Here is a 15,744-nt window from a genome sequence, read left to right on the forward strand (position 1 = left end):
GGGTGTAAGCGGTCAGCTGGCTGGTTGCCCCAGGAGCCACTTGTCCTGCTCTGGGGAACTTGAGGCAGAGAGGGGCTGAGTGCCCCACCCTCTTCTATCTTTGCTTAGCTAATGATGCTTCCCAATGAGGTCATCCAAGGGCCACAGGGTCCCTTTGACCAGCAGAGGGGTTGCCCCAGAGGCCAGGTCACCGAAAACAGCAGGCTGGGTGGCCCCCAGTATTCTCTGCCCCTCAAAGGGAGGCTGGCTTTGGCTGGGGCACACACTGGCTTTTGCTCAAGGACACTCTGTCACCCTCCCACCTCCCCATCATCTCACGAAGGGGGAGACACCTGGGGCAGGAGGTTAAGGAGGGGGAACCCATGTGGGCTGTGGGGTAGTAAAGGTCCAAGGGTGCAAGGCAGCGAGGCAGGGCGTTTCTGGTGGCAGTGCCACAGGGTCACATGAATTTCCGGTGGCTTGGGAGGGTTTCGGTGACGTGGCCTGATGTCTGATGCCACCTGATTTCTAACAATGTCTGCAGGGCTTCTGACAACATGGCCTTGGTTCCCAGTGGTGTTGGAAAGCACTGCTAAGGCCTGGAGGCATCATCACGGTGGCTTGAACGCTGTCACAAGAGTTTCCCATGATGCTCCTGGAGGAGTGGATGGCCCCGCACAGTCGCTGAGGACATCCCGGGGTCTCCAATGGGCTGCCATCTTGTGCTCTGGACGCAAACACCTCTTGGAGGGACCCACATGCTGCTTTGGATTCCCTGCTCTCCATCTCCACTCCGTTTCTGTTCCATTCTTGGGGCAAAGGGGAGCCAGAGGCCCTGGGCCCGGCGCAGGCCTATAGGTTATCTTCCATTCATCCCGTGGCCCAGACTGCTCTCAGAGGCCTGGAACTCCTGCTCGGCTGGGGGTGCGGGAGGGGCCTCCCGGGCTCTCAGTGCCAGCCAGCTGCTCCTGGGGGCACAGGGTGTGGGAGAGAGCTGGTCCCCTCCACAGACAGGGCGGCCAGCTGAGCCCGGCGACCATCTCCCCAGCCGTGGATCTTGGGGGCCACTCCACGGCCCTCCAGCTCAGACTGCTGTGGACTGTTTGATGCTGTGAAAGCTGACACGGGTGGGGGAGGTGGGGATGGACATGGCGCGGGCCACGCGGGCGCGGATCGAGTGCTTGTCCTGCCATCGGTGCCACCTCTTCCGGATGGCAGAGCGGACCTGTGGGCACAGAGCAGAGCACAAGGTCTGAGCCGGGGTTTCAGGACCCCCCTCCCTCCCCCAGGGCTTCCACAAGCAGCTGTACAGGGGAGCCGTGCACAGGGGGCCACGTCGGAGGTGGCAACATTCACATCATCAACATTGTTGCTTCGCATATTTGTTAGGACAATTTTCTCAAGCGTTCTGAGCAAGGGGTACCTTTCTCAAAGCCACCCAAAGGTGTCATATGGCCTTTGCCGTGAAGAATCTCTACCCTCAACCCATACACACCTCCTGCCCTCAACCTACATACACCCCTTGTCCCAGGGCTCCGCTTCCTGGTTTTCAACAGCCCATTTCACAGACTCATGGATGAGACTGGAGCCCCGGCTTCTGGCTCCCACACCTACTGCCTATGAGAGCAAAGAAGTGGGCTTGCCACCTCGGGCAGGAGGAGGCTACGGACAGTCTGGTCCCAGCAGGCCTCCTGCCGTCCCGAGTCCTGGGGCCCCAGGTCCTTACCTCGCTGTTGAGGAAGCAGTAGAACACAGACACGAAGAAACCCTGGCGTGGAGGGAGAAGGTGGGTCAAGGCACGGGGGCAGGTGCGGCCCCATCCAGCTTCGGGGCTGACCCCTTTCTGTCCCCAGCCTCCCACTTCTCCAGGCCCCTGCCTGGAAGAGTTCCCACCCGAAGAGGTGCAGGGGGCAGTCAGGGCTGGAGCGAGGGGCTGGGGTGGGGGACGGCTGTACCTGGAAGGATTCCAGGAAGGAGTTGAAGTAGATGAAGACGACCCGGGAGACCTCGTCCTCCCCGGGGTTCACGAAGAACAGCATGTACGTGATGCCCAGGAGGGGTAGCAGCACCAGGGTGGCCTTCACAGCCTTCCTGGGGTGGGGCAGGTAGGGGGGGAGGCCCAGAGTCACAGCCCACCCGGGAGGGGGCTGGGGCCTCTGGCTTGGTGAGAAGGACCGGGTCTGGGGGAGGGCTGTAGCAGCTCCCCAAGGGGAGCTGGGGTTTCAGGAGGGACTCTCAGGCCTGGGGGGACACCCCAGGCCCGAGGCTGGGATCTCTGAAGCGCCCCACGGGTGGGGGTGGCGGGTCGGGTTACCTGTACTGGATGGTCTCAGACGTGGTGGATGCCCGGAGTTTGGTCATGAGGATGCGGACGATGTTGAAAAGGAAGATGAAATTGATCTGTAATTTGACACACGGTGGGATGGCCTGGGCATGGGTGTGTGCAAGATGCTGGAGGGAAGGTGGGGGACAGGGCAGGGATTCAGCTGTCCCAGGTCTGCTCTCTGCCCCCTTGCTGCTCTCCCTCTACCTTCATGAGCCCTTATATATTCCTGGCCCTCTGCCCGCCACTTCTAGGTAGAGGGATCCTTTTAGTCCACTGTAAGCCTTGCTTGCCCCTCCCCACTGAGCCCCTCTCTCCTGTCCCCCTACCCAAGTTCTTACCAGCAGGACCAAGATCATGGGGCCCTGGTAGATGTAGTCCGTGTACACCCCAGGCCTTTTGCCAAACCAGCACCTAGAGGGCCACAGAGGTGAGAGGAGAGGGTCACCTGGGTCCAGTTCAGTGGCATGAGGGAGGAACAGGGCTTGGTCAGGCCAGGACTGGAGCCAAAACCCAGGATCTGGGTGCCCCAATTCCAACCCCAGCAGAAGGTCAAGATAGCTTTCCATCTGCAGAATGGATAGCGTCCTTTGAGATGTAAAGCTGGAAGCAGGCACTGTGGCAGGGAGGGGGATTGGGGAAAAGACCACTGAATAGAACGGGCATGGGTCCAACACACACTGCTCGCCTCAGTCCCCACTGTGTCTCTGGTGCATGCCCACGAGGGGGGCCTTGCCCTGTACATGTCATGCAGTGACGCTCAGTAGCTAACAATCTCTGAATTTGTTTAATGGCAGCCTGAACGACCCAGAGGCAGAGACTCTACAGGTTCCACCTGTCGTGAGAGGCAGACTTGCTTTTCGTCTTCTTGAGCTTCCCTCCAGCAAGATCTAGGGAGCTCGGGGTGTGGGTTGGGATGAGGCACATAGGAAGTCCCATGTCCTTGTGCAGAGACGATGGACCCTCGGGCATGCAGATCCGCAGTACTTAGATCTCAGCTTGCTTCCATAAACAATAAACTGAGTTTTTTTTTTTTTTTTTGCGGTACGCGGGCCTCTCACTGCTGTGGCCTCTCCCGCTGGGGAGCACAGGCTCCGGACGCGCAGGCTCAGCGGCCACGGCTCACGGGCACAGCCGCTCCGCGGCATGTGGGATCTTCCCGGACCGGGGCACGAACCCGCGTCCCCTGCATCGGCAGGCAGACTCTCAACCACTGACCCACCAGGGAAGCCCTAAACTGAGATTTTTATGTGAAACCTCTTGACTTTTTCAAAGTTTGGAAGCAATTCAAGTTTTCAAAAAACACGAGGCAGACCAAACGCAAGCTGTCCTGGGGCCAGGTCCAGTCCTTGGCCCCAGAGCCTGCAGTCTCTCTCAGGTCTCACACCTGAATCCCTTCTGCTGCAGTGTCAGAATCTTACCACAAGGTGGAGCTCCAGAGACGCTCAGACCAACCTTCCTCTGTGCTCAGCCACCCTTTTTGCTCCAAGATGCGCCCAGACGCACACACTGCGCAGCTTTTGGAAACCTGTTCTCCCTTCCCTGTACTCACCTTCACACCTGCAGGCACAGGCTCCATCGCCCAGGATTTACAATGCTCCTGTTCTGAGACCCTGGCCTCCATTCTGGAATCACTGCCAAGCCCTCAGTCCTGCTTGTCAGCTGCCCCCCCACTCCCAGTTCAGGTCCCCATACCACCAGCTGTGCAAATGCAGAGAGCGCCAGCCAGGCTGGTCCGGAGTCAGGAGGGATCACCTCGATCCTTCCTAAACGTGAATATAATTTTCCAGGCTCCTTGTCAGGGGTGGAGAGGAAGAGCCATGGTGATGGAGGCCGCCTGGAACCCCGGCCAGACAGTGGGTTCCTGAGGCCACTTTGGCAAAGAAGATCCTGGCACCTCCCCTGGCCATCTATGTCCACTTTTTCTGCCTCTCTTTTTCAGTGGTTCTCAATCTTAGCTTCATATTAGAATCACCTGGGCAGGTTTAAAAAATCCTGGTGCCCAGGCCACACTCCAGACCAATAACATCCAACTCTCTGGAGGTCAGACCTGGGCATCGGTACTTTTTAAAGCTTCCTGCGTGATTCTAACCCAAGCCAAGGCTGAGAACCACTGCAGCGGACGTGCAGTTTTCAGGGGTGATTGGGAACACCTACTTCCACTTAAGAACAGCCCCTCAGGACTTTAGAGCTGGAAGGAGTCTGAGATTGTCTGGATCAGTTCCTATTAAATCAATGGAATCGTTTGTTAAAACAAGTCTTTATTAATAGAAAACATTTATATGACATTTACTATGTGCCAGACTCTATTCTAAATGCTTAACATATATTAACTCATGTCATCCTCACACTTTGAGGGAGGCACTATTATGAGGATGCCCATTTTACAGATGAGGAAACTGAGGCACACTGTAGTAACTAGCCCAAGGTCATAAAGCTACTTAATGATGGGAGCCACAGTTCAGAACCTGGGTGGCTGGGCTCCAGGGACTGCCAGTAACCTTTAGGTTGTTCTGCCTGTGGTGAAAGCCCGAGACAGACAAAAGAGCCTGGACCTGCCCGTCCAGCCCCACCTCAGGCAGAACACTGTTAGGGAGACTCAGTTTGAATCTGACCTCCAGCACCCTCCCTATGTGGATGAAGAAACTGTGGCCCTGACAGGGAAGGTGACATGGCTGAAGGTCCCTGAGGAGCATCAGGCAGAGCGGGGCTGGAAGCCTGGATCTCGGGGCTCAGGGGGCCCTGAGGACAGTGAAGAAGAGGTGACTTACTTCTCATTGTCGTAGTACAGCTTCCCAATGGCCCAGGCCACGATGATGGGGAAAGGCACACCTGGGGGAGAGACCGGCTGTCACAGGGCCTGTCGGTGGAGTCTGGGGGATGCAGGCCTGGAAGACCCCAGCGCAGCCCAGGGCCTAGAGGCGGGCAGGGCCTCCCCAGGTACTCACTGGCCTACCATGCCTCCTTTAAGATGTTCCCATCGTCCCTGCCCCCCAGGTAGCGGCGGAGGGCTGTGTGCACACCCCACCACCCTAACCCGGCCTCAGTCTCAGGCCCTCAGCCGGCCGGTCTGAGTGTGGGTGGGGAGAGGACGGCGGGTCAGGGCGGGGGGCTGGCCCGCTCACCCCAGCCGATGCAGATGAACATCCACTTGCGCAGCCGGTCGGTGGAGTAAGTCAGCACGATGGCTGTGTGCAGGTAGCAGCCCTCGCCAAACATCCAGAAGAAGTTGGTCACGTGGAAGTAGTTGTAGGCGGCTGTCACCAGCCTGCACCAGCCCTGCCGCCCGCGCCATCAGAGGTGACGGTTAACCAGGGAGGGGGGATGGGAGGGAGCAGCCTGGGGCCTCCTCCCGGCAGGATGGGGCACCCCCCAGGGTCCACTCCTGTGCTGTGGGCTCCAAGGCCTGGCTCTGGTCCCTCCTCTGCAAAGGCAGCCCCACCCAGACCCCTCCCCTGACCCTGGGCCTGCCCCTCCAGGACACACCACGTTGCTCTGGTGGACTTCCGGGCTCATGGTGAGCTGGACCACGAACCACGTGGCATTCCGCAGGATGAAGGCCGAGATGAGGTTCCAGTGGATGGTGTTTCTCAGGCACCGGATGCTCCTGTGGGCGGCAGGGGAGGGTGGGCGACAGGCGGAAGAGGAGGAGAGAGGAGATGACGGCTAGGTCACCAGCGTCACTCCAGCCCAGATGCATGAATGCGGAAACCGAGGCTCCGAGCGGGGCGGGCTGACTAAGTCACACTGGGAGGCGGCAGCGGCGGCTCTCCTGACGTCCCACAGGCCCCTTCCTAACTGTGGCCCACCCAGACCTAAGCTCCGGGGCAGAGCCTGCCACATGGCCAATGCTGCAGGGACCAGGGGCTGCTGGCTGCTAGGGACGCCCCTTCTCCCATGAGCACTCTTCCCTCCCTGTAGCTCCAAGTTTGAGGCTCAGAAAACATAAAAGGCCTGCAGCAATAGGCCTCCCTCCCAGCTTTCAGCCCTGATGCTCAGCCCCTGCTGGCAGCCCCCATTCCTGGCACAGACCTGGCTGGCACCGCCACCTGCATCCTTGGCAGTTGTGCTGGGCCCAGGCAGCTTCAAACCCAAAGTGGGCTCCACCTTCCTGGTCTCCCAAATGGGTGCAGCCCGGCCTGGGTGTGGGTGACACAGGTGAGCCTGGGCTTTGGCCATCCCCCTCCCCTCTGCAGTCACTGGGCAGGGTTGCAGAAGTGACCCTGCCAGAGGTTCCAAGGGACCTGGGACATCTATATCTGTCACCTGCTCCCACTGAGGTGAGGGAGCTGGACTCCTCCAGCCCACCGCTGCCTCCTGTATCTTACTTCTCCCCGCTGCTCAAGGCTTGGGGGGGGGTGGCGGGGGACAGTGCCAGGGTCTCCTCACCTGAGCCGCAGAAATAGGACAAAGGCCACCAGGAGGGCTACCAGGGAGATGCAGTGGCCCAGGTAGTTGATGATGACGGCAACGTGGTAGTGTACTTTGCTCTTCTTCTGAGGCAGAAGAGAGGGGCAGAGGTGAGGCTCCTTCACAGCTGTGCCCCTGTGCCCACTGGATGTGCCGGGACAGCCCACCCCCACAGGTGCCTGGGACAAAGTGGACCATGATAACAATAGTTGTCCCTTCCGGAGCCCCTGCTATGCGTGAGGTGTTGTCCTAGAGCAGTGCCGTCCAATCTGAGTCTATGTCTGTCTGTCTGTCCCCCAATCCCATGCTCTGTGCACTGCTCCGTGCTGTGGGAAAATTGTCAGTTAACTTGAATCTCCATATCACATAGGGTTCCCCACCCTGTGCGCACAAACACACATGCACGGCTCACGGATGTTCTCTCACGTTCACGTTTCCATTCAGTCCCAACACCAGGTGGCCCTTGTGGTGCAGACCAACCCTCTAGGACTTCTCTCCTCCTCCCGTTTCTGAGTTGAGCCACCATGCTCTCCATCACCCCTAAATCCCTCCCTGCAGTTGAGGCCCGCTCCTCTCAGCGAGGAGGGGGAAGGGCCGTTGCCGTGGGTTAGCGTCCACAGAACCATTAGAAACCATAAACAACCTCTCTAGGCTCTCTGACTTGCTTCCCGGGTCCCACCCCTGGCCCAGGGGGTCTGCTTGAAGTCAGTGGGGTCCTCTCCCAGGACTAAAACAAAGTTCCCAATGTTATTACTTAATTCATTTCATACACTGATGGAAGCTGGGAAACGCGGCAGGCCCCTTTCCAATCAAAGTTCGCTCCATGAGTGTGGAAGCCCTCCCGCTTACAGAGTATTTTCTTTCCTTTTTTTTTTCTTTTTGGCCGCGCTGCGCGGCTTGCAGGATCTTAGTTCCTCGACCAGGGATTGAACCCGGGCCCTCGGTAGTGATGAAAGCTAGGAGTCCTAACCACTGGACCGCCAGGGAATTCCCTACAGAGTATTTTCCTATCTGTTATCTTCTCAAACCCTCAAGGCAACACTGGGGGAAGAGCCAGTAGGGGGTCTGTACCTTATTTTGCAGAGAAACAGGCCCCAAAGTACGCGGACTCATCCAAGGTCACTCAGCTTCAAACCACCTCTCACCTTCATGTGCAGATTGACAAGATGCTGAGGCAGAAGACGGGTCCCGACCCCATGATGGTGGACTGGGGTCTCCAGGGCCCAGCTCTCTGCAGACTCCTGACCCCGTGAGAGCAAAGGCCCCCTTCACCCTTTTGTAGGTCCCAAGAGGGCAGGGGCTAAAGAGCCAGAGGGTGGCACACGGTGGAGCGCTGGGAACTGTGTGTCGAGTGCAGGAAGGAAAAATGGATGTTGGAAAGGCACTGGCTTTTGCGAGGGGAGGGTCCCTGGTAACCCCTGCCTCCCTCACCCTTTCCAGGTTCTGGGGTGGGGCACGGGCATGATGATGCCCGGAAACTGGCAAGTATTGAGAACAAGATAAGCTCGCAGGAGACTTTGTGCACCCTTTCAGAGCCACCGGAGCTCCTGGCTCTCCGTGGACCCTCCTGTCGGAATTACAGAATCCACGGGCATCAGAACTGGTCCCAAGGGATCAAGTCCAGCCCTACCTATCTTCCAGATGAGGAAACTGAGGCCTAAACTCACCCACCCAAGGACAAGAGGTGCACCTCTGAAGCAGGACACCTAACAGGCATCTGAGAAGGGGTGAGGCCCTCGCTCCCCTGCTCTCCCAGCCCCCGCTCTCCCCCTTCTGAAGGGGTATCCTCACCGAAGAAGCTCTGAGGCCCAGGCAGCTCTGTTCTAGGGGCTGGTTTTCCTGGAAGAAGCTTTCAGGAACATGACAGGAAATCACATTAGCAGCTCAGGCTCTGGAGCGCTGAGACCCAGCGAGGTGTAAATGGCAGTGGGGAGAGAGGGCGGGAGGGGCAGAGGGTATTCATTGCCATCAAATAAACGTGGGGGGCGGCGGGGTAGCATCTCTGAGTGCCTGGCGGTAGATGCCAAGTCCAGAGACTCCAGCAGATATGCACACATCCCGCCTGTCTGGAACTGACATTTAATTTCCTCTTATTAAATTTTCCACAAATCCATGCTGCGAAGCCCCTGGGTAATGGCAGAGTCTGTGGAGCCCAGAACGGTGTGATGCCCCAGCTTCACACACAGGCCCAGGTGGGCAAGATGAGCAGAGTGTGCAGGGAGGCCCTTCACTGCTCCCCACAGCAGGCCGAGCCGGGGTCCTCTGGTCTGGGGTGGCATGAGTCATTTATTAAGCACCGACTGTATGCCGGGCACTGCACCAGGGGCTTTACAGACATCACTGCTTTTCTTTCCTACAACTGCCCTCTGAGAGTGTCCTTCTGTCCCCGTTTCTCCAGGTGAAGGGGCTGCATAATCGGCCCAGCATCGGCATCCAGGTCTGCGTGGCCTTAAAGACCCTCCTTCCTCTGTTCCCGCGGTGCATTTCTTGGGGGATAAGCAAGGACCGAGAACAGAAGCACTGTCTTCGTCCTGGGCCCAGAGTTCTCAGGGAGCTTCTACGGGGAGGTGGGGGGCTCATGAGGGGTTTTCTCCACTGAGGCTGAGCGGGGAGAATTGGACCGAACCATGCAGGGGACCACGTTTGCCTGACTCCTTGAGCTGCAGGGCCCAGGCTGGCTCCCAGCCCTGCTTCTCAGCTGCCACATCAGCCTGATGCAAGGCAGCTGGGGGGTTACGGTGCCGCAAGAGCCTGAGAAGACTGCTGGAGAGGTGGCAGTGCCATCCCGAGATGACCGGCATCACCAGGAGAGATGGCCAGTCACCCGCAAGAGGCGGTCAGTGATACCCTGAGGGGTGTTCAACGATACCCGGAAAGAACAGCCGGCAACATCCTAAGAGACACCCAGTGACACCCTGAGAGACAGTCGGTGACCTCCTGAGAGAAAGCCACCGTTAACTGCAGAAGCAGCTGGGACGCCTGAAGGTCACATGGACACAGCCAGTCCCTGGGGACCTGACCAGCACTCTGTCCTTGTCCAGTCTGGAGACCAGAGACTGGCAGGTAAGTACCCTGAAGAGGGTGGCGCAGTGTGGCACTGGGCAGAAGCCACTCCTCTGCACCCTCACGGACCAGAATCCAATAAGTAATTCTGACCAGACTCTCTGCAGGCACACCTGGTCCCAAGTGGTGGCAGTGTCAGACCTGTCCTGATGCCTTTTCAGGATGGCAATGATGGGTTCTCCCCGCCTGGTCCCCACTGCCCCAGCCTCTCTCCCACCCCCATCCACCCCGTTTTGAGGCTCTCCCTCTCCACCTGGGTTTCCTGAGCTACTCCCTCACCCCACCCTGGGCACTCCAGCCCCTTGCTTCCCCAAAGTGTGGTCCCCAGACCAGCAACGTCAGCATCACCTAGGAGCTTGCAGGAATCTTAAGAAATGCAGAACCTCAAGCCCCACCCCAGATCCACTGAGTCAGAATCTTCATTTTAGCAAGAAGTCCAGATGATTCCTAAGCATTCCAGAAGCCCTGGTCGAACCAACGCCCTCTGCGAGCAGTGAACGCCGGCCCACGAGCCCACACCCCCAGAGCCCCTTTTATGTCCCATCAAAGTGTGTGCCCTCCCAGGATGTGCCGGAGGCCAGGGCTCTCCGAGCTCAGCAGAGTGTAGGGGAGGGAAGCAGAGTGTGTGCAAGTGTCAAGGGAGCCGTGGGGGGACGGGAGAGCTGTCTGGGGCAGTTTGGGGTGTCTCTGCAGTGGAGGGAGACAAGTGTGTGTGTGGGGAGGGTGCAGGCTGGTGCCGGGGTGGGGGTCACTGCAGGGGCTGGGCCATGCATGGAGCAAGCTCCCCGGCTGGGGGCCTGTCCCCTGCTGGTGATGGCTGTGGGCAGGTCTCCTCCCTGGCCTGGCCTCTGGGCGCCCTCACAAGTCTCATTTCACAGGCAGTGGTTCTGCGAATCCATTATCTGCAGCTCCTGGGGCGCTGATGCTTAATTAGGGCTGAGTCCGGGCCCAGAGCTGAGAAATCGGTTGCTCGGTTAATTGGCGACATTCCTCTTGCTCTTTCCCAGTAGTTCCAGGAGGGGACGGGGAGTCTTGGGAATGGGGAGGGGTCTGGCGAGGCTGGGGGCTGGCAGAAGGGGATGGCATTTTCACTAATTAAATTAACTGATTACCCAGAGTGCTAGGCAAAGTGGCCAGCGGGGGCTGCCGGGGAAAGGGTGGGCGGGGCAGCCCGGGTGGGGGTGAGCGCTGCAACCAGACGAACGGGGGTGCCCGTGACCCCATCGGGGGTGACCGATGGTTGGTGACCCCCCCCAACCATCCCCCCTCCCTGGTGAACACAACAGCCTCCCCTGAGCTCAGGTGATGAGGCCGAGGGGTGGCGGATAGATGGAGCGCCCTCTACAGGCCAAGACGCAGGCGGACACCGCCCTCCCTCCCCCAGGAGGCAGACTGAACGGCTCTCCGGCCTTTTACAGACGAGGAAGCTGAGACTTAGTGAGGCTGAGCTACCTGCCCAGGGTCACACAGCACATGTGCTGGAACCAGAATCCAAACCCCTCCAAAGCCGGTGCTGTTCCCGTTACACTGCCTAAGAGGGGCCTGATGAGAAGCTGGTGCCCCCTAATCCGCCTTCTCCCCCCAACCCGCTGGTGGAGAGAGGGAGAGACCCCAGTCCAGGCAGAAGGGGTGGGAGCTGCAGAGTGGAGAAGGGCCTCTGCCCCTGATTCTTTGAAGGGTGTTGGGGGCAAGGGGGGCTGCTGAGTGTCCCCCGTCAGCCAACTAGAAGGAAGGGGCTTAAATTAGAGCAGGAGAGATTTGGGGGCCTGTGAATGTCCTCTGACGTTCAGGAGGCGCCAATGCAGGGAGGGAGATTGAAGGCAGCTGTGACGTCTCCAGCTTGGTGATGTCCAAGAAGGGGACAGACGCCCGCTTCTCTGGGGTGGGGGAGGGGTGTCTGTCCTAAGGCAGGAGGCTGGAGACCTGACCTCCCCTTGGAGACACACGGTCAGCCTCAGGCCCTGCAGACCCAGCAGGATGATCAAAGCGCAGGGTGGGGTGCGACGGAGGGGCTGCAGGCTTCTTGCCTTAGCTGTGCTCCCCGACACTGTCCCTCTCCGGGCGTGAACTGCGGTCCTAAGAGCTGCAGACAACACTGACCCGCCTTTCCCATCCCCCTGCCTCCTCTACTGTGTGCTAGGTAAGGAGTTCCCCACTCCGCTGTGTGCTAGGTAAGGAGTTGCCCACCCGAGCCCTACCTGAGCCCATCTCTTCTGGTTTGACTACGTTTCCCAACATGGGAACCTTACTTCCTTCCTCCCCAGCCCTGGACTTCTGGGGTTGGCTCACCATGTAGATGCTTAGCAACCTGGGGGCTATCTTTGCTCAGGTCAGGTCACTGGGGAGCTGGGCCAACCCACCCGGCCTGGGGTGGACCATACGGCCTGGCCTGTGTGACATTAGATGCCAGGAAGCCTCTCGCCCTGCATCCCAAGTAACTCTTTCGTCTGCCAAAGCAGAACTACTAAAGAGCGTGTCATTCTTTTGGGCTAAGCACTGCCCTACCTTTGCAGCTTCTACAAGGAGACAGCAGAGCCTCAGTATCTCAGTGATGTGAGGCCAGGCAGCCTGGGGGAGCGGCTAACCCAGGCATGCGTGGGGTGGGGGGGGATGGGCAGAGTGCTAGGTGGGGAGAGCTGTTCTCCCACCATCAACCTCACTGCACGCCAAGTCCCTGGTTCTGGGCAAAGGGAGCCGCCTCCAAAGCCCCGGGGTCCAGGCTCTGCCTCACGCTGGCTGTGTTACTTTGTGTGAGTCACTCCCCCTTTCTGGGCCTCAGTCTCCCTCGCTGTAAGGTGAATGGGTTACCCTAGATCAGAGTTTCTCACTTTTTCCCCATCACCCCTCCCCCACACTCCCCCCTGCACTTGTTAAAAATACAGATTCCCAGGTTGTCCTTGGAGAGTTTATCGGATGTTGGGTGCAGCCCTGTATTTGAACAAGCGCGCAGGATGATTCTTATCCCCAGGCAGATCGAGATGGGATGGAGGGTCTCCAAGGTCCCTTCCAGGTTAGATCTTTTAGGCACTGGAATTCTTGGAACTGCCTAGACCAGCCCCTCTCTCCCACGCCCCAGCAGCCTGGGGCCCTTGGACAACTGGGGGCATCTCCCATCTGCCCTTTCCTTTCTGCTCACTCCTTCTTCCCTCTCCATGACTCCCACCTTCCTCAGCACCCGCCAAAGGGGTGGGTGGAGATGTCGGGGAGGAGACAAGGGGGACGGAGGTGGCAGCAACACAGAACGACAGATATGCCCATGCGTCTGCCAAACATCACCGTTATTCACTGCGGCACTGTTTGTCATAAGCAAAGATGAGAATAAAGACTGGTTACCTAAGCTATGGAACATCTGTACAATGTGATATTATGCAAATGTAAAACAGAAGAACGAAGATGCTCTTTACGTACTGATACGGAACAATCGCCAAGACGGACGATTATATGAGAAAAGCAAGGTGTTGAACGAAGGGTATAATAGGCAACGTTTGGGTGAAAAACAAAAAAGAATATATATACATAATTGCTTGCCTATGCAGAGACTGCCTCTGGAAGAACTCTTAAGAAACTGGCAAAATGGTGACCTCTGGTGTGGGAGCCCAGTGGCTGGGACAGGGCTGGGAGCGAGATTATTTTGTTTTCCCATTTGTACCTGTTGAATTTTGTATGGCGTCTAAGCAACGTCTTTCTCAAAAACATTTAAATATTTGAAAGGCTCTTCAAGGGCTTTTTCCAGCTCCATGGCTCCTCCCACCCACATCCCGGATTCCAACGCAGGACCCTGGCTGGACCTGGATGTGTCACTCCAGTGGGTGGGGTGTAAACGGATGAGAACCGGTCCCAGTGAGCTAGGAAGGAGGGAGGGAGGGAGGGAGACTCAACTCACCGCTGTCAGAGCCTGCCCGCTGCCCTCTGGCCTCACCCTCCCTTGAGGATGCCCACTCACGGGCTGGCCTAGTTCTGGCTCCCCAGTTGGCTTCTCTCAGCCTCTGGCTCTCCCATCCGACTGGCTGGTAGCAGGCACAGAGCCGTGCTGGGGGCCCAGGCCCAGCCCTCAACAGGGTAGCTGGCTCAGAGCCTCACCTCCTCGCTAAGGATCTCCTGGCATTCTGAGTAGTTCACGCGGGCGGCCCAGGTGCCATTGGCCAGGCACTCCCGGTAGCCGTTGTCTGGAAAAAGAAGAGAGTCAAAGTGACCAGTGGCTCCTCTCCCAAAGAGTAACTGAGCATCTGTCCGTCCATTCGACTGTCCATCTAACCGTCCTTCTGGGCCAGCACAGGAGCCGGCTTGCTGGGGGGCTCTGGGGTGAAGCGGGGGGGAGGAGCTTTCTTACTACCTCCACCTTCCTGCCTCTTTCTGCCCACTGGCCCCCCACAGAGGTACAGTGGTGACCCCAATGCGTGCCCACGGGGCCATGGCTCTGCCCACCCAGGCTGGCACAATCATGCCCACGGGACTGGCCCACGGGCAGAGGCCTGACCAGCTCACCGGGCCGTTTCCTGCTTCCTTGCAAGCCCTTATGTGGGGCAGATTACAGTGGGCACCCTTCTGAGAAATCTCCCATTTTGGGGTCTCACAGGGTAGCAGTGTCTCACGGGGGTGGGGATCACAGGGCAGCTGTTAGGGAAGGTCCCCAGGGTGGCATTTCCCTACGGCAGGCCTTATGTTGGAGGGTCACGTAGTGGGAGCATCCGTGGTGGGGGTCTCTCGGGACAGAAGATGACAGGTGGCAGGAGATGGGAGATGTGCTGGGGGATGTCACAGGAGTGGGTCTCGTGTAGCAATTATTTCGTAATTAGGATCCGCTCCAACTGGCTCCCAGCGTGGCACACGGCACTTGGGAAAAAAAGGCAGGAATGTGGCCCGGGAAGGGGTGGGGGGGTCCAAGCAGTCATCAGCCTGGAAGCCAGAACGTGTCACCTTCTAAGGAGACTGGGAGTTGCCTGTGGTCTGAACTGAGGCCTGGCTTCAGGGCTCTGGGACACCCTCCTTCCTGCCCGCCCCCCGGGGACACCAGGGCCCTGAAACCCAGTAGGGTGGGGTCCAAGGGAGATTCAAATCTGGAGTCTTTTCCTCTTTGCTGGCGGAGGTCACCCTGCTCCACCCTGTACCCCTCTCAGGCATGGGTAGCTCTAACTATGTTTCCCTGAGTAAATTCTGGTCCTGACACCAGGAAGCACTGGCTGGAAGAGGCTTGAGCCATTTCCACCGGAGCCCCTCGCCTGCTGCAGCCTTTCCATGGCTCACACTGACCTTCACCTCACATCACCCCCCCAGCAGGGCCGAAGGAGGTTGCGGAAGCTGCTTGAGTCCCAGTCCCAGCAGTGGCAGAGCGCCACAAGAGAGGCAGAACGGGGGCCCCCACTGCGTGAGTGCCATCGGCCAGCTGGCCTCTCAGGACCCTCTCCTAACGTGTAAGAGGAAGGGCTGGACCAGCTGATCCCCAAGAGGCCGTCCAGCCTGGGACCTGCCTCTCTGCTGGCAGCACCACACAGGAGGGAGAGGATGGGGTGGGAGGTGGGTTTGCGGCTGCCTCCCCAGGAGAGGCAGCCCCGGCCTGGCCTCCAGGGCTGCCGGGCTGAGACCTCCTCTTTAACGCTGCCCCTCAGCCCTTCTGCCGAGAGGCTGTTCTCGCACAGCACACCAGTGGGGAACTGAGGCTAACTGGATTTTTAAAGCTCTGCTCAGCTTCCCTGCCAGTGGACCTGAGTCTCGGCAGAGTTGAGCCCTTGGGCAGAGTTGAAGATGCTGCCGATTCCCTCCTAACTGCTGAATGAGGAAAAAGCTACCAGAGGGCTGAGGGCTCGGTGGCTGGGGTTTCGGGGACGCCTGTGGGGAGGCACGGAAGCAGGGGAAACCAGCGTGTCTGCCATGGACGGAAGGTGCCTGGGACCAGAGGCTGCTCCATAGTGTCTTCAAAGAAAGGGACTTGGGGTCAGAGATCTGGTGCGAAGGGGCATGAGGGCAGGGGT

The 15,744-nt window shown here is 58.7% G+C and overlaps 1 protein-coding gene across 1 annotated transcript in view; it reads right to left on the reverse strand.

Moving 5' to 3' along the window:
- Positions 1–956: 956 nt before the first annotated feature.
- The window catches only part of CRHR1 (corticotropin releasing hormone receptor 1), a 50,541-nt gene continuing 35,753 nt past the window's right edge, over positions 957–15,744 (reverse strand). Inside the window, exons 4-13 of the mRNA XM_082678280.1 lie at positions 13,856–13,941; positions 6,692–6,798; positions 5,789–5,909; positions 5,428–5,581; positions 5,074–5,134; positions 2,644–2,716; positions 2,294–2,379; positions 1,935–2,070; positions 1,706–1,747; positions 957–1,204 (exon numbers count right to left, since the gene is read on the reverse strand). Of these exons, the coding sequence (XP_082534406.1) occupies positions 1,064–1,204; positions 1,706–1,747; positions 1,935–2,070; positions 2,294–2,379; positions 2,644–2,716; positions 5,074–5,134; positions 5,428–5,581; positions 5,789–5,909; positions 6,692–6,798; positions 13,856–13,941 (1,007 nt within the window). The 3' untranslated portion in view covers positions 957–1,063. The remainder of the gene's footprint in view (positions 1,205–1,705; positions 1,748–1,934; positions 2,071–2,293; positions 2,380–2,643; positions 2,717–5,073; positions 5,135–5,427; positions 5,582–5,788; positions 5,910–6,691; positions 6,799–13,855; positions 13,942–15,744) is intronic.

This window comes from Grampus griseus, assembly GCF_964374135.1.
Source record: "Grampus griseus genome assembly, chromosome: 20".
Taxonomy (NCBI): domain Eukaryota; kingdom Metazoa; phylum Chordata; class Mammalia; order Artiodactyla; family Delphinidae; genus Grampus; species Grampus griseus.